The 24,570-nt window shown below is 39.7% G+C and overlaps 1 protein-coding gene across 1 annotated transcript; it reads right to left on the minus strand.

Annotated features, from left to right (window-relative positions):
- Positions 1-2,002: 2,002 nt before the first annotated feature.
- LOC101107959 (olfactory receptor 2B11) lies at positions 2,003-2,959 on the minus strand. The gene has a single exon (XM_004008741.3). It carries the CDS (start codon positions 2,957-2,959, stop codon positions 2,003-2,005), a length of 957 nt encoding a protein of 318 aa, XP_004008790.2.
- Positions 2,960-24,570: the final 21,611 nt, after the last annotated feature.

Genomic DNA, 24,570 nt, shown 5'->3' on the forward strand with positions numbered 1-24,570 from the left:
ATATGTGTGGATTGACTTTCCTCCATGTCACACTGCTTTGTTGAATTGGATCTGTGTTATTAGGAAAAAATGAGAAGAGTAAGCTCTCATGCATCATTATATATGTTCACTATTACCCAGTGGCTGATATATGGTCGCTCAGGGGGAAAAATCCTTTGTCGTCTTGGTACCAGGAATAGTCATGATTTTTTCACTTTTTCACTCCTCTTAGGTCAAATGCTTTAGCTTTGTGATTCATATTCCTTTTTTGTTGTTACTGTAGAAGGACTTCTTCAATTTTGCTTTTTCCTAATTTTTATACATTATTTATATTACTGTTGTTACACATTATTTCTTATGCTTGCATATTTGGCATATGCATGGCAGAGGGATAAAAATGAATGAATTAAATTTAAATAAATCTAGAACAGGAAAAAACAAAATATAAAGTTCTAACATTATCATCTGTTCTACTACTAAGAGAAATGGCCCACACAGTTCTGGTTTAGTTCTGGTCTCAGTTCTTTCATTTACTGGAAAGACATTGGCCAAGCTATTGCAACCTCTCTAATAATCAATTTATTTTATGACAATGAAGAATCATCATGGTGATTATATTATAAAGTTATTTGTGGATTAAACAAAATGGTCTGTGTAAACACACCTAATCTAGTTCTTACATTTTGGAAGTCTTCTACAAATACTAGCTATTGCAATAAACTTGAACTTGTTATTTAAAATTTTTATTGTCATTAATTATGATGTATTTATATCCTGTGTTCTCAATTAGAGTGCATTCCCTTTTTTGGAAAAGAGATTATGCCATTTTTTTTTTTTTTGGTACTCATAGAACCAATATAGAGTCTTATATATTCACAATACATATGCTTGTATTAGTTCTCAGTCAATGGTGGAAAAACTTTCTATAGAAAAAAACTTTAGCTTGAAAAAAGCACCATTTAAGACAGGAATAAGAAAGCAATCTACTTCAGTTTTGGAAATTTTTCAAAGGCACATATAATTTATGAAGATTTAAATAAATGAAGAAGAGCATAAATTTCTTATAAGTAGTATAAGACTGGCTTAGTTTCACCTTACTTATGCTTAGAAGTAATGGGAAAAGGAAGAAAGTTTAGAAAGAGACAAATGGGAGAAGCAGAAGAAAACCAGGAACATGAAAAAGGGAAAAGATCAGGAAATTAGAAGCTAAATAATTTGACACTTACTGGACATCAATTCAGTTCAGTTCAGTTTAGTCGCTCAGTCGTGTCCCACTCTTTGTGACCCCATGGACACAGCATGCCAGGCCTCCCTGTCCATCACCAACTCCTGGAGTTTACTCAAACTCATGTCCACTGAGTCAGTGATGCCATCCAACCATCTCATCGTCTGTTGCCCCCTTCTCCGCCCATCTTCAATCTTTCTCAGCATCAGGGTCTTTTAAAATGAGTCAATTCTTTGCATCAAATGGCCAAAATATAGGAATTTCAGATGTAACATCAGCCCTTCCAATGAATATTCAGGACTGATTTCCTTTAGGCTTGATTGACTGGTTGGATCTCCTTGAAGACCCTGGGACTCTCAAGTCTTCTCCAGTGCCACAGTTCAAAAGCATCAATTATTGAGCATTCAGCTTTCTTTATAGTCCAACACTCATGTCCATACATGACTGCTGGAAAAACGATAGCCTTGACTAGGCAGACCTTGGCAAAGTAATGTCTCTGCTTTTTAATATACTGTCTCGCTTGGTCATAGCTTTTCTTCCAAGGAGCAAGTGTCCTTTCATCAATTCTGTTTAAACGATTCCTAATTATAGCCTCTTAGAATTAAAGATCCTTGGGAAAGGTGGGACTTTAGACACTGTGAGAACACAGGAAGTGAGATACTTTGGGTAGGGAATTTTGGGCTCTCTCAAAAACAAGTACACTGTTTCCTTATTGACTCCTTAATGAAAAGTACTCTGAGCACACAATACACCTGCCTAGTTTTCTCTAACTAATGGAAACTACCACATCTCAGGTCTTTACCTTATGCAGAACCTCCAGATCCTTGCCAGAAGTCTTCTCAGAGCACCCTTCACATCCTTGTTCCTCAGGGTATAGATGAAGGGATTGAGGGTGGGGGTGATTATGGAATAGAAGAGGGAGATAAATTTGCCCTGCTCTTGGGAGTAGCTGGAAGGAGGTTGCAGGTACATGTAGATGGCAGGTAGGTAGAAGAGGGAGACCACCACCAGGTGGGAAGAACAGGTCCCAAAGGCTTTGTGCCGACCCTTGGAGGACTGAATTCTGAGCACTGCACGGGCAATAAAGCCATAGGAGAGAAGGATGAGAGCCAGGGGGACAAGCACAAAGAAGGCCACCAGCACCGCCAGTGTGGTGTCATTCACAGCTGTGTCAGCACATGATAGCTTGATCATGGCTGGCACTTCACAGAAGAAGTTGTTTAGCACCTGTCGCCCGCAGAAAGGCAACTGCACTGTCAGGACCACTTGAACGAGGGAGTTGCCAAAGCCACTGAGCCAGGCCACAGCCACTAGCTGCTGGCAGAGAGGGCGGTGCATGATAATGGTATATCGGAGGGGCTCGCAAATGGCCACGTAGCGGTCCAGAGCCATGGCCGCCAAAACGACGCACTCAGTGCATCCCAGCCAGTGGAAAATTGCATACTGTATTGTGCATCCACTGTAGCTGATGGTCTTGCTGGAGCTGCCCGTGTTGACCAGCATCTGAGGAACAGTGGTGGTGGTATAGCAGAGGTCCAGGAAGGAGAGGTGGCTAAGGAAGATGTACATGGGGCTGTGGAGCTGGGGATCCAGGCGGGACACCAAGATGATGGAAATGTTCCCCAACATGGCCAGCACGTAGGACACTAGGAGGACCACAAAGAGAGGGAGTTCCAGCCATGGCCTGTCAGAAACACCCAGAAGGATGAAGTTCTTAGGGGGATCCCCCCAAATGCTTTGGTTGTCACTTCTCATGCTTAGGCATTTTCCAGCACCTGGGATGAACTGAGAAAGTTGGGATGAAATAAAGAAAGAAAGAAATGAAAAATTGTCTTTCTCATTCCTGTGCTTGCTCTTGTTTTCACAGGTTCCACCTATCTGATTTTCCTTACCTCTTTGAAGGTGAAAATGAAAGTCACTCAGTCGTATCCAACTTTTTGGGACCCATGGGCTGTAGTCCATGAAATTTTCCAGGCAAGAATACTTGAGTGGGTAGTCAAGATCCCCTTCTCCAGGGGATCTTCTCAACCCAGGGATCAAACTGAGCTGTCCCACATTGCAGGCAGATTCTTTGCCAGCTGAACTATCAGGGAAACCCAAGAACACTGAAATAAGCAGTCTATTCCTTCTCCAGCAAATCTTCCTGACCCAGGAATCAAACTGGGGTCACCTGCATTGCAGGTGGATTCTTTACAACCTAAGCAACCAGGGAAGCCTTACCTCTGTAGGGACACTGAAATACTGGGGAAATCAGAACCACGAGTTAGAAGAGTTACATATATGTCTTGCTCTCCTTCCTAGTCTGTGACCTTGACTATGCCATTTACTTTTTCTGAACTTTAATTTCTGCATCTGTAATGTGGGGAGAAAGTACCTGCTTCAACTACAGAGTCTTGAGAATGATAAAGGGACATTAGGTTTGTGAAAGTGATTTTCTTCCAGTTTGGTCAGAGTCTGCTATAGCTCCCATCACTATCAGAAGGTTTGAATTCTCTCTACATAGTCATTAACAGGGCATTGATCACTTTCTTAGGCATTCTTGCTTTGCCTTTTGGAGGTGGTAGTGGGAGGGAGCTTAAAGGTGGTGTAAAATAAGAATAAGGGCTTTGTAAACAGATAAGGGGTTTATTGATAAGAACACATCCTACTCACCTCCTAAGGCTTGTATTGCCTCCCTGGCCCTCTGTACCATGATGGTCTCTCCCTCCATGACGGTTCATACATGCGCAGCACTATTATTCACTTTGTCAGTAAATAAAAAGCACAGTCCAACATCTTCTGAGTGGAAGAGCTAAGTCACACCCACCTTTGACTCAGTCATGTCAACTAAAGAGACCCCAGAACATAGAATTCTGAGCAAACGGAGAAAAGTGTTATCAGTGGAAGAAACACAGCACCTCAAGTTTTCTACTGAAGGATCCAATTGCCTCTAGAGAAAACAGACAGTTTGAATGACATTTGAATTCCCTCTATAACTTCTTTGCCAAGCAGCTGTTTCCTCTCGGAGCTGAAAGACACAACTGATTTGATTTCCAGATTCCATTGCTGTCAGAAAGCAACTGGGTTGCTATTTGCTGATTCAAGGGGTCTTACTACTGAGCTGCGTCAGTCTCCAAACTCCTGCACTCCCCATAGGACTGTATGCCCTCAAGCTCTTGGTGGAGATGATATAATCCATGAAACTATTGAAAGGGAATTGAGTCCTGTGTGCAGGTAACCTATGAAGTATTCATTTTAAAATTATTTATACCAAATTCAGTTTGGTTGCTCAGTCATGTCCGACTCTTTGTGACCCCATGAACCACAGCACGCCAGGCTTCCCTGTTCATCACCAACTCCCAGAGTCCACCCAAACCCATGTCCATTGAGTCAGAATGCCATCCAACCATCTCATCCTCTGTCATCCCCTTCTCCAATTTTATTAAAAATTGGTATTTTAATGCCAATTATATGGTGTTTTTAATTGGAGTATAATTGCTTTACGATATTGTTTTAATTTCTGTTGAACAATAAAGTGGATAAACTATACGTATACATATATCCCCTCCCTCTTGAGCTTCCCTCCCCACTCCCCACCACCCTTCTAGGTCATCACAGAGCACCAAGTTGAGCTCCCTGTGTATACAGCAGCTTCTCTCTAGCTATTTATTTTACACACGGTACTGTAATATATATATATTACAGTACTAATATATATATATACAGTACTAACATATATATATATGTCAATCCTATTCTTCCAATTTATCCCACCCTCCCTTGCCCCCGACCCCATGTCCATTCTCTACATCTGCATGTTTGGTGCTTTATACATAAACTCTTAAAATTCATAGAGATCTCTTCAGTCTAGATGAGGTAATAAACATATTTCTTCCCACCCCCACAGTCTTACATTCTAAAGAACTCTAATACATTTGAAAATAACTCAAACTGTGGGGTTGAAATGGATAAATAAATGCAAATTACATTTCTTCCTCTGCTTTTGCAAAACTATATATTTCCTTTAAAGTTTACGATATTCTTGTGGAACATCCAGTTGCTACACTTCTCCCCCCCCCGCCCCATTCTATCAAAAGCACTTCTAGGATAGTTCTTACCGAATTTCATTATTTTATCTCTAATGGGAAATCAGCACTTAGATTTTGATACATTTGCAGCAGGGCAAAATCAGGTTTGCTCCCTTTTTAAAATGAAAAGTGATCATGTTGCTTTCCTTTCCTAATTTGTGATTCTAAGGTTTCCTCTCAGAACCTAAACTATACAAGAAAGGAAACGTTGCAGGGATATTGAAAAAGATAAAAGTATGAGTAAAGTCACTCAGTCGTGCCTGACTCTTTGCAGCCTTATGTACAGTAACCCACCAGGCTCCTCCATCCATGAGATCAAATCTGGGTCTCCCACATTGCAGGCAGACTCTTTACGGTCTGAGCCACCAGGGAATCCTTGAAGCATGGAGGAAGAAAGAAAAAAGATACAGGCTATTGTAATAATCAATACAAATTATTCTTTTTTTAAAAAATTTAAATTTATTTATTTTAATTGGAGGCTAATTACTTCACATTATTGTATTGGCTTTGCCATACATCAGGTTGAATCTGCCACGGGTATACACGTGTTCCCCATCCTGAACCGCACCCCCCCCCCCTTACCATCCCTCTGGGTCATTTCAGTGCACCAGCCCCAAGCATCCTGTATCCCGCATTGAACCTGGATTGGTGATTCGTTTCTTATAGGATATTCTTTTTTTTCAGATTTGGCTTGGCTTTATTTTTTATCTTATTTGATTAAACACTCAGTGTGAGTGAGATTCTTTAGTAACAGCTTTACACAACTGACTTCCCTGATGGCTCAGGCAGTAAAGCGTCCGCTTACAATGAGGGAGATCCAAGTTCGATCCCTCGGTTGGGAAGATCCCCTGGAGAAGGAAATGGCAACCCACTGGAGAAGGCAATGGCACCCCACTCCAGTACTCTTGCCTGGAAAATCCCATGGACGGAGGAGCCTGGTGGGCTGCAGTCCAGGGGTCGCGAAGAGTTGGACATGACTGAGCGACTTCACTTTGACTTTTCGCTTTCATGCATTGGAGAAGGAAATGGCAACCCACTCCAGTGTTCTTGCCTGGAGAATCCCAGGGATGGGGGAGCCCCGTCTATGGGGTCACACAGAGTCAGACACGACTGAAGCGACTTAGCAGCAGCAGCAGTACTCTTGCTTGGAAAAACCCCATGGATGGAGAATTTATATACATATTTTGGATATTAACCCCTTATCAGTTATTGTAATTTGCAAATATTTTCTCCTATTCAGTAATTTGCTTTTTCATTTTGTTGGTAATTTCCTTTGCTATGCAGAAATTTAGTTTGATGTAATCCCACTTGTTTAGTTTTGCTTTTGTTGTTTTTTCTTTTAGAACTTTGCTTTTGTAAAAGCAGTTAGTGACTGGGAGAGCAGCATCATTTGTGTAAATGACTAAGATGAAAAAAATGCCAGAAAGAGAAGAGTAATGTCACAGGAGGGAGAGTGGTAAGGGAACTGGGAAGAGATTTTTTGTAATTTCCAGTTCAGTGTACCAGGCATTTCTGGATGACCATGCATGTGCGCGCGCACACACACACACACACACACACACACACACCCCTCAACTGCAAATCTGGGCTGTTTTACTGTACATCATATGCTTGATTTCATTATAGCTCAACCTCTACTTCTTTCATAAAGCATCCTCACTACGGGTCATCCCCAGTAAAATCCCATAGGCAGAGAGGTTTGAGGAGCATAGGTAACCACATCCTCACAAGAAGCCTGAGGTATGATTTTTCAAAGTGTTTTACTTATAGAGATTATAAAACAAACAAACAAACAAAATTTTCTAGCAAACCATGAGAAAGGATAGGAAGTACTGAACGAGTGCCACCACTTAGTCTGTGTACCAGACACTATATATGGACTGTTTCAGGTCCTACTTCAATAACTCCGGGGAAGCAGAGAAGTTCACAAAGCTTAAGAACATCTTCCTCATTCAGGTTGAAGCTGCAGTATGACTCCATGGGGTAAAATATTTAAGTCCATTGATATTGGTTCATCCAGAGGGTAAGTTACCTCCTCATAAGCCCCCAGATGTCATAACTGCCGAGCCAGGACATCATTGCCTCCAAAGTATGAACAACGCCCTTTTATATTCACAAATCTTTGTTAAATATTCTGAAAAATATTAAAGACCTTGCATAAAGGAACATCTTATAAGTGTTATGTTGTTAATAATTTCCAGTATGTTAATTTTTAATTTTGGCAGAGATTGTAATTTCTCTAAAAATGGAAGTCTTACACATTGTGCCATTCAAAGCACTTAGCATGAGTAATGCAATTAATTTATGAAGTGATTACTGATTATGTTCACAAATCCAAAGGTCTCGTTCTTCAAATAACTCCTTATTCCAGATGGTATGTAGAGTGCTGAGCTGCATGGGTTATTCTTTCTTGTGGTGATAGGGTCGAGGTAGGGAGGAAGGAAGAAGAAGGAGCTGGAACTCAGTAGTGATGGGTCTCTGAGACCAGAAAGAAGGGACACAAATCCTCACAGCGGAGGCACCAGCTTCTGCAAGCAGATACATGTCACTGAGACAGGATGGCCTCCCCTGCATAAAGCTGGTCCCCCACCCATTTCCATTGCCTTTTGATGTTCTCTTTATATTTCATTTTCCTGCTAAAATGCAGCTGGAAAGTTGCTGTCTCTGGGACTGTTTGGCTTTACTTGCTCTGTTTCTCTTTTTTCATGGCCATACAGGGTTTAATATTGTTTCTGTGACTATGACTCAATATTGCCAAAAATATTCAGAGGCAACATAAATGAGATTGGAGTCTCATTTACTCTGAGCAACATCCACTTTTCCAGTGAATATTGAATAGCTCATCTACCTAGAGGCAGGGGCAGCCTGTTCTGTTCCTGGATGTCTTTTCTAGCTTCTATGGTGCACAGTATTATATACGCTGCTTAATGCTTGGCCACTCTTCATTGATCTGCCTGTCCTCTATCCCATATCACCTTGGTCTCCATTGCAGACCAGTGTTCCTGATGCCACAGACTGACCACCTCTATGCACGGTGCAGGCTTTAGTTTGTCTAGAGTTAAGGGCTAGCTTGGTTAAGGAATGGAGGCTTTATTAGCAGCATGTGGTGCTTTTTGTTGGGGAGAGATATTTAAGGATGAAGTCACTGGAAACACTATATTATAGAAAGATACAATATGCTTTCTCTCATGAAGTTGCTAGGACTTCACCCTTACCTGAAGCTTGCCCTCTGAGTAGATGTGGAGAGGTTATTGTTAGTCTAGAAGAAACGACTGCCTTCCGTCACAATACGATTGCTGTGGAGACTAAGTGCTTTCTGGGTGAGCTCCATGGATCTGCTATAGTCTTGATCTCCAGAGTCCCTGCAGACATTTTGATTTGGTGGAGCAAGCTTATGTGCTTATGTAGTGGAGGTTACCTCTGAGGATAAGAGTCTAAGATGACAAACCTTCCTATGTCATGCTCCGTGCTCACTTCAAAATTATCTCTCAGATGAAATTTGACCTCATTGTCTACATTTATTTCTAAAAGGGCTCTGTTCTTTCTCCCAAGACATTGAGAGAAAAACCTTGTTCTCCTCTGGCTGTAAGTTATCCCTGATGTTTTGTTTAATTAGTATCTGAGGGGTTATCTGATAATTGATGTAGTGTGAGAGTTTGGAGTACTTGCAATTAATGGTAAATCCTAGAAGACCAGAAGACCAGAGGAAATGGACCAATAACGAGGAATGAGAACTCTGTATTTTTAACTTTTTTCAGGTAGCTCAAGACTGCTTTAAAATCAGAATGAAAGATTAATCTTTTTAGCACATAGTTCAATCCGAAAGTGGACACTGAACAGCCTTCAGCACCAAACTCAGCTAGTCACGGTCTGTGTGTTTTTGAGCAAGTTACCTAAGTTCTGTATGCTTCACTCATGATCAGAAAACTACAGGAAACCCTCCTGTCACCATTCAGTCTATTACAAGTGCAAAAATGAGTTGATTTTTATAAAGCATAAAGCACTCAGAACAGTGACTGGCACAGAGTAATAGCTTTGGATTTTTTTTTTTCTGACTACTACACATGGTTTCAACTGCCTGTTCTATTTGTCACATGGAAAGGATGGATAAAAACATCTTTTGGTAGGCAGCCAGTGTGAAGTGGTACAAGTTTTAATTCATGTAAATAAAAGCTAGTGTGTACCATAAAACATCATGGATAGTGACATTTGGGGAGAGTTATTTTTACTCTGTAGGTTTCAACTTAATTATTTTTGCCTGTAGTTCTAGATATCTTGATTTGGCATGATATTAGGTTATGGCAGTGGTTTCTTTTTATCCTCTGGAGTTTTAGGAAGCATTTTGTCTAGGATTAGAAAGAGGAGAGAAAGCTTGCTTGCAAAAAGATGGTGAATTGTGCCTGGGTGATGAGGTGGGTTTTTGTTGTTCAGCCACTGTCATGCTCAACTCTGTGATCACATCGACTGCAGCATGCCTGGCTCCTCTGTTCTCCCAGAGTTAGCTCAACTTCCTGTTCACTGAGTCAGTGATGTCATCCAACTATTTCATCCTCTGTTTCCCTCCTCTCTGTCTGACCTCAATCTTTCCCAGCATCAGGGTCTTTTCCAGTGAATTGACTCTTTGCATCCAGTGGTCAAAGTATTGGAGCTTCAGCTTCAGCATCAGTCCTGCCAATGAATATTCAGACTGATTTCCCTTACAATTGACTGGTTTGATCTCCCTTGTAATCCAAGGGACTCTCAAGAGTCCTCTCCCACACCACAATTCAAAAGCATCAATTCTTTGGTGCTCAGCCTTTTTTATGGTTGAACTCTCACATCTGTACATGACTACTGGAAAAACTATAACTTTGAGTAACTATGTGGACCTTTGTTGGCAAAGTGATGTCTCTGCATTTTTAATTCACTGTCTAGGTTTGTCATAGCTTTTCTTCCAAGAAGCAAGCATCTTTTAGTTTCATGACTGTAGTCACTGTCCACAGTGATTTTGGAGTCCAAGAAAAGTAAATCTGTCACTGTTTTTACTTTTTCCCCATCTACTTGCTATGAAGTTATGAGAGCAGATAACATGATCTTAGTTTTTGGAATGTTGAGTTTCAAGCCAGCTTTTTCACTCTCCTCTTTCACGGTCATCAAGAAGCTCTTTAGTTCCTCTTCACTTTCTGCCATTAGAGAGATATTATCTGCATATCTGGTGTTGTTGACATTTCCCCCAGCAATGGAAATCATCCCATCCGAACAACAAGACAGTTCCCAAGAGTCCCTACATTCCCCCTGCAAACCTGATTCCAACTTGTGATTCCATCCAGCCTGGCATTTCACATGATGTATTCTGCATATAAGTTAAATAGGCAGGGTGATAATATACAGCCTTGTACTCCTTTCCCAAGTTTGAACCAGTCCACTGTTCCATGCCTGGTTCTAACTGTTGCTTCTTGACCTGCATACAGGTTTCTCAGGAGACAAGTAAGGTGAGCTGGTACTCTCATCTCTTTAACAATTCTCCACAATTTGCTGTGATTCACGCAGTCAAAGGCTTCAGTGTAGTTAACAAAGCCAAAGCAGATATTTTTCTGGAACTTCCTTTTCTCTGTGATCCAGTGAATGTTGGTGATATGATCTGCCTCTTCAAAACCCAGATTTTACATCTGGGAGTTCTTGGTTCAAGTACTGTGGAAGCCTAGCTTAAGGGATTTTGAATATAACCTTGCTAGTATGTGAAATGAGCATGACTGTACAGGAGATTGAACGTTCTTTGACATTGATGCTGCTGCTACTGCTAAGTAACTTCAGTCGTGTCTGACTCTGTGCGACCCCATAGACGGCAGCCCACCAGGCTCCCCCGTCCCTGGGATTCTCCAGGCAAGAACACTGAAGTGGGTTGCCATTTCCTTCTCCAGTGCATGAAAGTGAAAAGTGAAAGTGAAGTCGCTCAGTCGTGTCCAACTCTTAGCAACCCCATGGACTGCAGCCTACCAAGCTCCTCCATCCATGGGATTTTCCAGGCAAGAGTACTGGAGTGGGGTGCCATTGCCTTCTCCTCTTTGACATTGATAAGGAGGGACAATTCCCTGATTCCAATTTATTTCACATGCGCTCTCTTTCATGGTAAGCCAGATGTGGGATGTAGGAATTCTTGGAAACTGTCTTGATGTTCAGATGGGATGATTTCCAAAGATATAGAGGCTTAAATATATGTGAAGTTGGAAAAAATAGATGAAGTTTAGAATTTTGTGATAAGAAAATGCTGGTAGAAATTGACTCTGTCAAGACTGAGACAGAGTCTCTTTATACTAATGATAAACTTTCACACTTCAAATATTTGTTGTGTCACTCTTATTTTTGGCAGTCCTTTTTACTCTAGACTGTAAGGAACCTTGTGAAGGAGTTATATTTTTCACTTTCTTTGATAGAAGACTGTAATGAGATGAATGAGATGCTGGGAAATCTCATAGAAATATATGTCAATCCTCTTTTCTCCATTTTTTGGGTGTCCAGTTTAGACTTGATGGCTGGAATTCTAGCAGCCATATTTCTCCTTGAGGCAAACTTAAAGATGAAAGCTGCACATTAGGAATGATGGAGCATTCAGATAAGCCAGAGTCCCTGATGATCATGGAAGTGCCATGAGCTGTTGACTTCTAGCATCTGTGATATGAGAGAGAGTTTTCCACTTTGTTTTTAGCACCAATTTGGTTTTATGTTTAGAAAGCTGAACCTAATTATGACAGACCTTTCAAGATTTTCTGAAATTTCTTTCTTAAAATTTTTATATTATAGGCTATTAAAAAAGTATTGATATCAGTGTTTCCAACAATCTCCCAAACTCTGGGAGAATATAACCTGAAGCAGTCTGTCTTGATATGGATTAAACAGATTAATAATTGAATTAATAGTGAACAAATGAATGATCAGTTTAATGATCAAGTGTGATAAAAATACTTAATGTGGCTATAGTTAGTGGAGAAGAGAGATGCCTCTTCTCCTTGGAATGAACTGGAAGGTTCTCTTGTGGAGGGGGAGCATAGAATACAGATTGCCTATATTTCTGGAATTTCATGTTATTTCAGGTATGGTTAAAATTAAAGGAGAAAAATATTTGTACCTGATAACCACAAGAAACATCTCCAGACCAATATTTATTGAACATGAAATCAGTAAAAATTGCTGGTGAAAAATAGACTTTTGTAATCAAATGGACTGAATTCTGATCCCAGCACCCATTTATTCACTATTAGACCTTGAATGAGTTGCAAAAGTTTTCTGAGGCCCAGTCTATTTATCTGTAAAATAGAAATAGTAATATCTGAGCCCTGGGTTGTTATGAGAAAAACTGAAATAATAAATGTAAATTTCTTAGTATTCATGGTATATAATTTAATAAATAGTAGTTTACACTTGGGCTTCCCTGGTAAAGCTGATAAAGAATCTGCTTGCCGTGCAGGAGACCCCGGTTCAATTCCTGGGTCAGAAGATCCCCTGGAGAAGGGATAGGCTACCCATTCTAGTATTCTTGGGTTTCCCTGGTGGCTCAGACTGTAAAGAATCTGCCTGCAATGCAGGAGCCCTGGGTTTTCGATCTTCAGGGATGGTCGTTGGCAAACACTGACTGAGATGACACATAATCACACTTCTGAGTTATATTTGTCTTAAACCCATAAAGATGTTGGAATTGACCTGTCTCTGAGCAGAACATGCAATCCATGTGATGCAGGCATGGATAATTATTGCACGTCAGTACCTTCGACCTGCCCTATTGAATGACAATGTCCACAGTATCCATGTCAAACGGTTCACTGATTGGTATAATAAGACCTTTACTAGTTATATGGACTAAGACCTATGCTCAGAAATAAATAGAAGATGATAAGATCATTATTTATTAACATCCATGATTTGGTCTCTTTGGCATCTATTCCAACCAATTAAAATGAAAAAAAAAAAGCAAGGTTTCCTTTCAGATCATCAAAATTTATTTGTGTCACAATAAAAGCTATGTTAAGTATACTAAAGTCATCATATATTGTACATAAATTAATAACCAATTTCAGACAACTTTATGTCAATCATGTGGGTATGAATCATGGCTCAGATGGTAAAGGATCTATCTGCAATGCAGGACACCTGGGTTTGATTCCTGGGTTGGGAAGATCCACTGGAGAGGGAAATGGCAACCCATTCCAGTATTCTTGCTTAGAGAATCCCATGGACAGAGGAGCCTGGCAGGCTACAGTCCGTGGGTCCGTGGGGTCGCAAGAGTCAGATGCGACTTAGCGACTAAACCACCACCACCACCACCATTAATGAAAGAAAAACGAAGGACTGCTTCTGTGGGAAAAATGTTTCAAAAACTTAATTTGGTTTATAAGGACTGTATTTTCAGATTAACCAAATAGGAAAAACCAAATGGGAAAAAATAAAGACATAATATTTGGGAAAAATAAACAAATAAAATTAAGAAAATTTAAATCACCAGTCTATGTCCGGTGCAGGTTACAGCATGCTTGGGGCTGGTGCATGGGGATGATCCAGAGGGATGTTGTGGGGAGGGAGGTGGGAGGGGGGTTCATGTTTGGGATCGCATGTACACCTGTGGTGGATTCATGTCAATGTATGGCAAACCAATACAGTATTGTAAAGTAAAATAAAGTAAAAATAAAAATTAAAAAAAAAGAAACCAACATTTTTTTTTAAGAGAAAAAAGAGAATAAAAGACTGAAAAGAAGGAACAACAATGATTAAATAGCACCCTTTATGAGAGACAGTGTTACAGACAACATGACAGGTTTTAATTTGTGTTTGTGAAACAGAACTAAAAAGCCTCTTGATGAAAGTGACAGTGGAGAGTGAAAAAATTGGCTTAAAGCTCAATATTCAGAAAACGAAGATCATTGCATCTGGTCCCATCACTTCATGGGAAATAGATTGGGAAACAGTGGAAACAGTGTCAGACTTTATTTTTTCGGGCTCCAAAATCACTGCAGATGGTGACTGCAGCCATGAAATTAAAAGATGCTTACTCCTTGAAAGAAAAGCTATGACCAACCTAAATAGCATAGTGAAAAGCAGAGACATTACTTTGCCAACAAAGATCTGTCTAGTCAAGGCTATGGTTTTCCAGTGGTCATGTATGGATGTGAGAGCTGGACTGTGAAGAAAGCTGAGCACCAAAGAATTGATGCTTTTGAACTGTGGTGTTGGAGAAGACTCTTGAGAGTCCCTTGGACTGCAAGGAGATCCAACCAGTCCATCCTAAAGGAGATCAGTCCTGGGTGTTCACTGGAAAGAATGATGCTAAAGCTGAAACTCCAGTACTTTGGCCACCTCATGCTAAGAGTTGACTCATTGGAAAAGACTCTGATGCTAGGAAGGATTGGGGGCAGGAGGAGAAGGGGAGGACAGAGGATGAGATGTCTGGATGGCATCACGGACTCGATGGACGTGAGTCTGAGTGAACTCTGGGAGTTGGTGATGGACAGGGAGGCCTGGCATGCTGCGATTCATGGGGTCACAAAGAGTTGGACACAACTGAGCGACTGCACTGGACTGAACTGATACTATTAAAATCATTTCCAGGTCATTTAAGAGTATGACCCTGAATTAAAACTTTATGTTTGCTAATGCCTTATGACTACTAGAGGTTTTTCTGGAATAATTAATTTATAATTGCTTTCAGATAGTTGCTGTAATTATTCAACTGATATGGTAGAGTCCAGAGCTAACAGGCTATGCAGAGATAGTTACAGGCTTTGTGGAAGACCAGGAGAAGAAAAATACAGGTAATTATTTTCAGATCAGCTTTGGGATGCATTACCACTGGATCATACCGTCTGCCATGTTTCTTGCTTAGGCTCAAATTAAAAAGGATAATTAAATTAAAATAAGAAAAATTGTCCAGATGGGTGAGAAAAATAAGAAACCTTATTTTTATGATGTGCTTGCTGTGGCTTTGAAGAGTTATGAGAGGCAGGAAATGAATGAGAGATGCTGTCAGGGGCAAAAGTAGGAGCAGGAAGAGCTCTGAGCAAAATCAGGGGCTATCCACATTTCCAGGCTTATCTTCCACTCTCTCTGCCTACTCTTTTTCTTTCCAGAATATTTTGTCTTTCATTGCCCTGACAACCTGAATGTGCTGATGTGTTCTTCAATATAGGTCTCTGCATCCACAGAATTCTCAGCATATACATATGTAAAATACATGCTCATTTATATTATATTTATATAGATACTATGAAGTATGTACATTGTATAAAATACCCATATAATTGTCTACCTTTATATTTTTTAACTTTTTATTTTATATTGGAGTATAGTTGATTAACAATGTTGTGTTGATTTCAGGTGTGTGACAAAGTGTACACGCTTGTATATTTAAAATAGATAACTAACAAGGACCTGCTGTATAACACAGAAATGTGCTACCAGCAAACCTGTATGATATTACCTCTTGTAATCTGGTTTTAGTTGAGGCTCTGTTTAGACTGCCATTCCAGTTCTGAGTCTGAATGTTGAGGTCCCCTGTGTGATGCCACACCTCTGTAGCTCCTTGTTCTTCCTTGTTCTGCTTTGGGGAATATTTCAGATATTCAGGACACAGCACCGGGAAGATTTTCTCACTGAGTGCAGATTCATTTTCCAGATAACATTGTTTTCCCAATTTCTAGGATCAGGAGCCAAACAGCTTCTGACCTTTTATTATAAAATTAAATCATTTCTGAAATTCACAAAGGCTTCATGAGAGGTATTACAAAGAAACTGAAAGACGATGTTTGATAGATACTATGGGAGGTATGCTTCAACTTTCACATGTTCTTTCCCCCAAAATGCTTCTCTGAGAATCCAGAAGCTGACTGCTAGTTTTTCTTCCCCATCTTCCTTTACACAGTTAATCTCCTCCCACATATAGCCCACATGTGGCCTTCCCAGGTGGCACTAGTGATAAAGAGCCTGCCTGCCAATGCAGGAGATGTGAAGAGACGTGAGTTTGATCCCTGAGTCAGGAAGATCCCCTGGAGGAGGGTTTGGCAACCCACTGCAGTATTCTTGCCTAGAGAATCCCTTGGACAGAGGGGCCTTGTGGGCTACAGTCCATAGGGTTGCAAAGAGTCAGACACTTTGTGACTGAAGTGACTTAGCACGCATGCACACACACATATAGCAGAACAGGTATTTCTTTCACCCATCCTGAATATTTCTGAGTAGATGACTCTACATTATAAACAAGGGGCTAATTAAAACAAATGGATGATTTTTTTTTTAAAGTATCACTTTTAAAGGAGTATCACTTTTAAAGGAGTATCACTTATAGCAGAGAGCCCAAGAGAGCTTAGGTAGGAACTGTTGAAGGCAGAATTGCCTCATTTCCCACGATGATGAATATGATGAGTCCCTTCTCCCTTCTCCCTCTCATCTAACCAAACTGATCTATCTCTGCCAATTTACTTTTCCTCTGTTTCTCATCTCTCTGTTAATGTCAGTTTCTAGGTTAAAATGCAGACTTGACAACAATGTCACAGGGATATATTTTTAAAGACACATTTAATAAAAATAGTTTTATTATTTTCAGATTTTTTTCAGATGAATAATAAATCTAATAGACTGGTTCCTTAGAAACTGAGAACTGGTTCATGGAGATAGATGGGAGACATTTTCAAAGAAGTGAATAAACTAAACCTACAAATCCAAAGTGTGATTAACATTTTTAAGTCAAACAAGTGGTAAATAATGCACGATAGCATACTCCCTTGCAACCGTTTAATGAAAAATAGTTGGCTGAAGGCAACTTAAAAACGTGCAGACAAGTGCTTACTTTCCCCAATGTATAAGCAAAAGTGTTTCACAGACTGTTGTCCTATTGAAAATAGTGCTGAAATGAACAATGGGGTACATGTGTCTTTTTAAAATATAGTTTTCTCAGGTTATATGCTCAGAAGTGGTAATGCTGAGTCATATGGTAGTTTTATTTTTAGTTTTTTTAAGGAAGCTCCACATTGTTCTCTATAGTGGCCATATCAATTTACATTCCCACCAACAGTGCAAAAGGGTTCCCTTTTCTCCACATCCTCTTTGGCATTTATTATTTGTAAATTTTTTTAAAAATTATTTTATTTTTTATTGAAGGATAATTTCTTTACAGAATTTTGCTATTTTCTGTCAAACCTCAACATGAATCAGCCATAGGTATACACATATCCCCTCCCATATTCTGCCCATATTTTGGAAATTAATTCTTTGCCAGTTGCTTCATTGACAAATATTTTTTCCTATTCTGAGAATTGTCTTTTCATTATGTTATAGTTTCCTTTGCTGTGCAAAAGCTTTTAAGTTTAATTAGGTCACATTTGTTTATTTTTGTTTTTATTTCCATTACTCTAGGAGATGTGTTAAAGAGAATCTTGCTGCCATTTAGGTCAAAGTGTGTTCTGTCTATGTTTTCCCCTAAGTTTTCTAGTTTCTGGCCTTATATTTAGGTCTTTAATCCATTTTAAATTTATTTTTGTGTATGGCATTAAAAAGGGTTCTAATTTCATTCTTTTTAAAATAAATGATCTTTATTTATATGTCCTTTCAATTTTCAAACATAAAATTATGATGACTACCCTTTTTTCTCCTGAAAGAAGAAAAGAGTCCTGTATGACTTTTTAAAAGAAGTCATAAGTGTGACTTTACTTAAAGCTGAACAGAGAAGCTAGATTCCTTCTTGGTTACTTCTTTTAATGCTCTTGGTTTTGTTCTTGAAGGACAATTGCTTTGCAGAATTTTGTTGTTTTCTGCCAAACCTCAACATGAATCAGCCATAGGTATATATGTGTTCCCTCCCTCTTGAACTTCCCTTCCACGTCCCTCCCTATTCCATCTGTCTAGATTGTTACAGAGCCCCTGTTTGAGTTTCCTAAGACATACAGCAAATTCCCGTTGGCTATTTATTTTACATATGGTAATGTAAGCTTCCATGTTACTCTCCATACATCTCACCCTCTCCTCCTTTCTCCCTGTGTCCTTAAGTCTGTTCTCTATGTCTCCATACTTCTCCATTGCTGCCCTGCAAATAAATTCTTCAGTACCATCCTTCTAGATTCCATATGTATGCATTAGTATATGATATTTATCTTTCTCTTTCTGACTTACTTTGTATACTAGGTTTTAGGTTCATCCACCTCATTAAAACTGACTCAAATGTATTCCTTTTTATGACTGAGTAATATTTCACTGTGATTATGTACCACAACTTCTTTATCCATGCATTTGTCGATGGACGTCTAAGTTGCTTCCATGTTCTAGCTATTGTAAATAGTGCTGCAATAAACATTGGGGTACATGTGTCTTTTTTCAATTTTGGTTTCCTCAGTGTATATGCCTAGGAGTGTCACTGCTAGGTCATATGTTGGTTTTATTCCTACTTTTAAAAGGAATCTCCATACTTCTTAGTGGCTGTATCAATTCGCATTCCCACCAACAGTGCAAAAGTTTTCCCTTTTCTCCACATTCTCTCCAGCATTTATTGTTTTAGACTTTTTGATGATAGCCATTCTGACTGGTGTGAGGTGATATCTCATTGTAGTTTTGATTTGCATTTCTCTAATAATGAGTGATGTTGAGCATCTTTTCATGTATTTGGTAGCCATTGTGAAAGTGAAAGTGAAGTCGCTCAGTCGTGCCTGACTCTTTGCGACACCATGGACAGTGGCCTGCACCAAGCTCCACTGTCCATGGGATTTTATGTCTTCTTTGGAAAAATGTCTGCTTAGGTCTTTTTCCACTTTTTGATCGGGTTGTTTGATTTTTTGGTATTGACTTGTATGAGCTACTTGTATATTTTGGGACTTAACCCTTTGTCAGTTGTTTCATTTGTTATTATTTTCTCTCATTCTGAGGGTTGTCTTTTCACCTTGTTTATAGTTTTCTCTGCTGTGCAAAAGATTTTAAGTTTAATTAGGTACCACTTGTTTACTTTTGCTTTTATTTCCGTTACTCTAGGAGACGGGTCATAGAAGACCTTGCTCTGATTTATGTCATTGAGTGTTCTGCCTATATTTTCCTCTAAGAGTTTTATAATTTCTGGCCTTACATTTAGGTCTTTAATCCATTTTGAGTTTATCTTTGTGTATCATGTTAGGAATTGTTCTAATTTCATTCTTTTACACATAGCTGTTCAGTTTTTCCAGCACCACTTATTGAAGAGGCTATCTCTTCTCTATCATATATTCTTGCCTCCTTTGTTAATGATAAAGTGCTCGTAGGTGAATAGGTTTATTTTTGGGCTTTCTATCTTGTTCCATTGGTCTATATTTCTGTTTTTGTGCCAGTACCATGCTGCCTGTTGACTGTAGCTTTGCAGTATAGTCTGAAGTCAGGCAGGTTGATTCCTCCAGCTCAGTTTTTTTTGACAAGTTTGTTTTGCTATTTGGGCTCTCTTATGTTTTTATACAAAATGTGAAATTTTTTGTTCTAGTTCTGTGAAAAATGCCATTGGTAATTTGATAGAGATTGCATTGAATCTGTAGATTGCTTTGGGTAGTATAGTAGTTTTCACACTATTGATTCTTCCAATCTAAGAACATGATATATCTCTCCATCTGTTTGTATTGTCTTTGAGTTCTTTTATCAGTATCTTATAGTTTTGTACATACAGGTCTTTTGTCTCTCTAGGTGGGTTTATTCCTAGATATTTTAATTTTTTGTTGCAAAGGTGAATGGGATTATTTCCTTAATTTCTATTTCTGATTTTTTCTTGTTAGTGTATGGGAAAGGAAAGGATTTCTGTGTATTAGTTTCATATCCTGTGACTTTACTAAATTTATTTACTAGCCCTAGTAATTTTCTAGTGGCATCTTTAGGGTTTTCAGTGTATAGCATCATGCCTTCTGCAAACATTGAATGTTTTACTTCTTTTCCAATCTAGACTCCTTTTATTTCTTTATGTTCTCTGACTGCTGTGACTAAGACTTCCAAATCTTATTGAATGATAATTATGAGAGTGGACACCTTTGTCTTGAAGTACTCCTTTCCCAATTTTAAATCAGTTTTTTGTTCCATGTCCGGTTCTAACTGTTGCTTCTTGACATGCCTACAGGTTTCTCAGGAGACAGGTAAGGTGATCTGGTATTCCCATCTCTTGAAGAATTTTTCAGTTTGTTGTGATCCACAGAGTCAAAGGTTTTAGCATAGTCAATGAAGCAGAAGTAGATGGTTTTTTTTTTTTTTTTGAGTTCTCTTACTTTTACTATGATCCAATGAATGTTGGCAATTTGATCTCTGGTTCTTCTGCCTTTTCTAAGTCCAGGAAAATGCAATATAATAAAGGAGTGCAGTAGAAATAGGATATAAAATAAAATAAATTCATTTAAAAATGAAAGCATTAAAAAGTAAGTAAAAGAATAAAAATTTAAAGAATAATAAAAATAACAATAGAACAAAACAGAAAAGAACAGAAGAAAATTAAATATATAGAGAGTAGTAGTAAGAAGACTATTTTCTTGTGGCCTCAGCTGTCAGTGCTCTTGCCCCCCACAGTGAGCTCCAGCCAATCTGCCTACTCAGGAAGTCATTCAGTAATTCTAGGAAGGAGTTTGGACATGCTATAGCACTGTGGGGCCAGTTCAGATTCTAATCTGGATTTACTCCAGCTTGTACTTGCTTTCAGTGTCCACAGTTGTCCTCTTCTTTAGTCACACAGCCACTGTGCTTAGCTTTAGCTTTGGCCCCACCTCTGCTTATGTGTTGCTCTCCAGTTCCCTTCCCAGACAGAAGGGGGGCAAAAGCAGTGGCTAATTAGGGCTCACTTGCTCAGTTTGGCCAGAGTGAGGAATCCAGCAGTTACAACTGGAATGTGCCTGTGGTGGTAGAGACCTTCAGGTTGTTGCTACAGCCTGAGGGGGGCCATGCGTTCTCCTTGGGGAGTTGGCCCTGGGTCCCTTGGCATTGCCAGGCTGCACGGTCTTCTGGGATGGTGTGGGCAGTGACCTGTACTTGCTCACAGCTTAGTGGCATCAGTGGTGGCTGTTGTGGCCACATCTGGGGTCAGAGATAGAAGCCACAGCTTGCACTGCCTCTGGAACTCATGATGTTGGTGCTCTGCCATCCGTGATTTATGGAGTTAGAGGGTCTTTGGGAGGCTTGCCCTTCTTCTTGTATACCCCATGACAGGGATCTCTTGCCTCTCTGGCAAGCAGAAGCTTTTCCCTGGATTTCCTTGTCAATGTTATATTAGCCCCCACAGACTGTTTTCATGGCAGTCAACCCCAGTCCTCTCCCTGGGGTCAGACCGCCAAAGCCTAAGCCTCAACATCCAGTCTTCAGCTGCCTCAGCAGGCATGCAGACAAACATCTCAGGTTGGGGGATGCTGGTTGGTACCAATCTCTGTGTGGAATTCTCTATACTTTTCCCTCTGCACACCTGCTGCTGCACTCTTCTCTGAGGCTCTGAAGCTCCCTACTGTCTCCACAAGTGAGGGGGTGTCTGAATGTATGGAAAACTTTCCTCCTTCACAGCTTCTTCCCAGAAGCACAGGTCTCATCATGATTCCTTTCTCTCTCTCGCTCTTTTTCATTTCTTCTTTTGCCCTACTCCATTACGGGGAAATCAACTGACCTTTTTGGAAGTCTGTGGTCTTCTGCCAGTTTTCAGTTGATGTTATGTAGTTGTTTCAAATACCGATGTATTTTTGATGTATTTGTGGGGGTGGAAGGTAATCACCATGTCTTACTCCTCTGTCATCTTGGAGGCCCCCCCCCCCCACCCCACCATAACACATCTCTTGTTTATCCATTTATCTGTTGGTGGACACTTAGGTGGCTTTCATATCTTGTCAATTGTAAATAATGTTGCTATGAACATAGCACTGGGGTGCATTGTATCTTTTTGAATTAGTGTTTTAATATTGTTTGGATAAATATCCAGGAGTAGAATTTTTAAAAAAATTAATTCATTTTAATTGGAGGGTAATTGCTTTACAATTTTGTGATGGTTTTTGCCATATATCAACATTTGCCAAATGTATACACATGTCCTCCCATCCTGAGCCCCCTCCCACCTTCTTCTCCACTCTATCCCTCTGGGTTGTTCGAGAACATCAGCTTTAGGTGCCCGGCTTCATGCATCAAACTTGCACTGGTCATCTATTTTACATATGATAATGTACATGTTTCAATGTTTTTGTCTCAAATCATCCCATCCTCACTTTCTCCCACTGAGCTCAAAAGTCTGTTCTTTACATCTGTGTCTCCTTTGATGCTGTGCATGTGGGATCGTCAGTACCGTCTTTCTAAATTCCTTATATATGTGTTAATATACAGTATTTGTGTTTCTTTTTCTGACTTACTTTACTCTGTATAATAGGCTCCAGGTTCATCCATCTCATTAGAAGTGACTCAAATGCATTACTTTTTATAGCTGAATAATATTCCATTGTATACATGTACCACAACGTTCTTATCTATTCATCTGCCGGTGGACATCTAGGTGGCTTCCATGTCCTAGCTATTGTAAATAGTACTGCAATGAACATTGGGGTACATGTATCTCTTTTAATTCTGTTTTCTTAGGGGTATATGCCCAGCATTGGGACTGTTGGGTCATATGGCAGTTCTATTACCAGTTTTTTAAGGAATCCCAGGAATTGTTGGGTCATATGGCAGTACCCAGAAAAGGCAATGGCAACTCACTGCAGTAATCTTGCCTGGAAAATCCCGTGGACAGAGGAGCCTGGTAGGCTGCAGTCCATGGGGTCGCTAAGAGTCGGTCACAACTGAGCGACTTCACTTTCAATTTTCACTTTCATGAATTGGAGAAAGAAATGGCAACGCACCTCAATATTCTTGCCTGGAGAATCCCAGGGACAGAGAAGCCTAGTAGGCTGCCATCTATGGGGTCGCACAGAGTTGGACATGACAGAAACGACTTAGCAGCAGCAGCAGCAGCAGCATGGCAGTACCAGTTTTAGTTTTTTGAAAAACCTCCATACTGTTTTCCACAGTGACTGTGCAATTTACATTTCCACCAATGGTGTACAAGGGGTCACTTTTCTCCACACATTCTCACAGACATTTATCATTTGTGGCCTTTTTTTTTCAAGGTGTTCTTTTTAAAGAATTATTTATTTCTTTTTTTGACTGAGTTGGGTCTTCATTGCATCATGCAAGATCTTTCACTGTGGCATACCAACTGTTTAGGTGTGGCATGCGGGCTCTCTAGTTGTAATGCACAGACTCTGGAGCGTGAGAGCTCAGTTGTGGTGCATGGGCTTAGTTGCTCCACGGCATGTGGGATCTTAGTTCCCCGACTTATGAATTAAATGTGTGTCCCCTACATTTCAAGGAGGATTCTTAACTACCATATGACCAGAGAAGTCCTTATTTGTGGTCTTTTTGATGATAGCCATTCTGACAGGTATTAGGTGATAAGTGATCCTCAAAGTCTTGCTGCCATACTACAGAAGAGAAAAGGTATTATATTTAGGTCCCAATATAAAATTTCTCTCCAATTTTCCATAAACCTTCCTATTTTCAAAGTCCAAGAAAAGATAGAATCCTGTGCAGTGAGCACATATTTTTATTCTATAAAAACAAGAGCTTAAACTTGTAGCCTTAACAGCATAGTTTGAATCTTATTACTAATTATCTCTTACTTCAATGAGTAGCATTGCATTTTATCTGATTTCATGGAAAGGTTGTGTGTTAAGAAGGTCTGAGAGCTTGTCCTATTTGGCAGCCACTGGTCATTAGCGATCTAACTTTGAGTTCACCACGTGTCTGGAAATTAATTTCTTTATATATAAAGTTAGAATAATTTCAAACTGTATGTAGGATTGTATTCTTTAAATTAATGAAGTGTGACCAGCTGTGCTCCAAGAAAATCAGATATATTCTGTTTTCTACAACTTCTCAAAGAAATTCTTATCTTATTGCAAGAGGTAGTGCCAACACCAATTTAAAGAGCTAAATAAAACACTATTTTGTTGTTGTTGTTGTTTAGTCACTGATTCATGTTCTACTCTTTGCAATCCCATGAACTGCAGCACACCAGGCTTCCCTGTCCTTGACCATCTCCTGGAGCTTGCTCAAACTCATGTCCATTGAGTCGGTGATGCCATCCAATCATCTTGTCCTCTATTGTCCCCTTTTCCTCCTGCCTTCAATCGTTCCCAGAATCAGGGTCTTTTATAATTGGTCAGCTCTTCACATAAGGTGGCTAAACTATTGGAGTTTCAGCTTCAGCATCAGTCCTTGCAAAGTATATTCAGGACTGATTTCTTTTAGGATGGACTGATTGGATCTCCTTGCAGTCCAAGGAACTCTCAA

The sequence above is a fragment of the Ovis aries genome, chromosome 5, assembly GCF_016772045.2.
Source record: "Ovis aries strain OAR_USU_Benz2616 breed Rambouillet chromosome 5, ARS-UI_Ramb_v3.0, whole genome shotgun sequence".
NCBI classification, from domain to species: domain Eukaryota; kingdom Metazoa; phylum Chordata; class Mammalia; order Artiodactyla; family Bovidae; genus Ovis; species Ovis aries.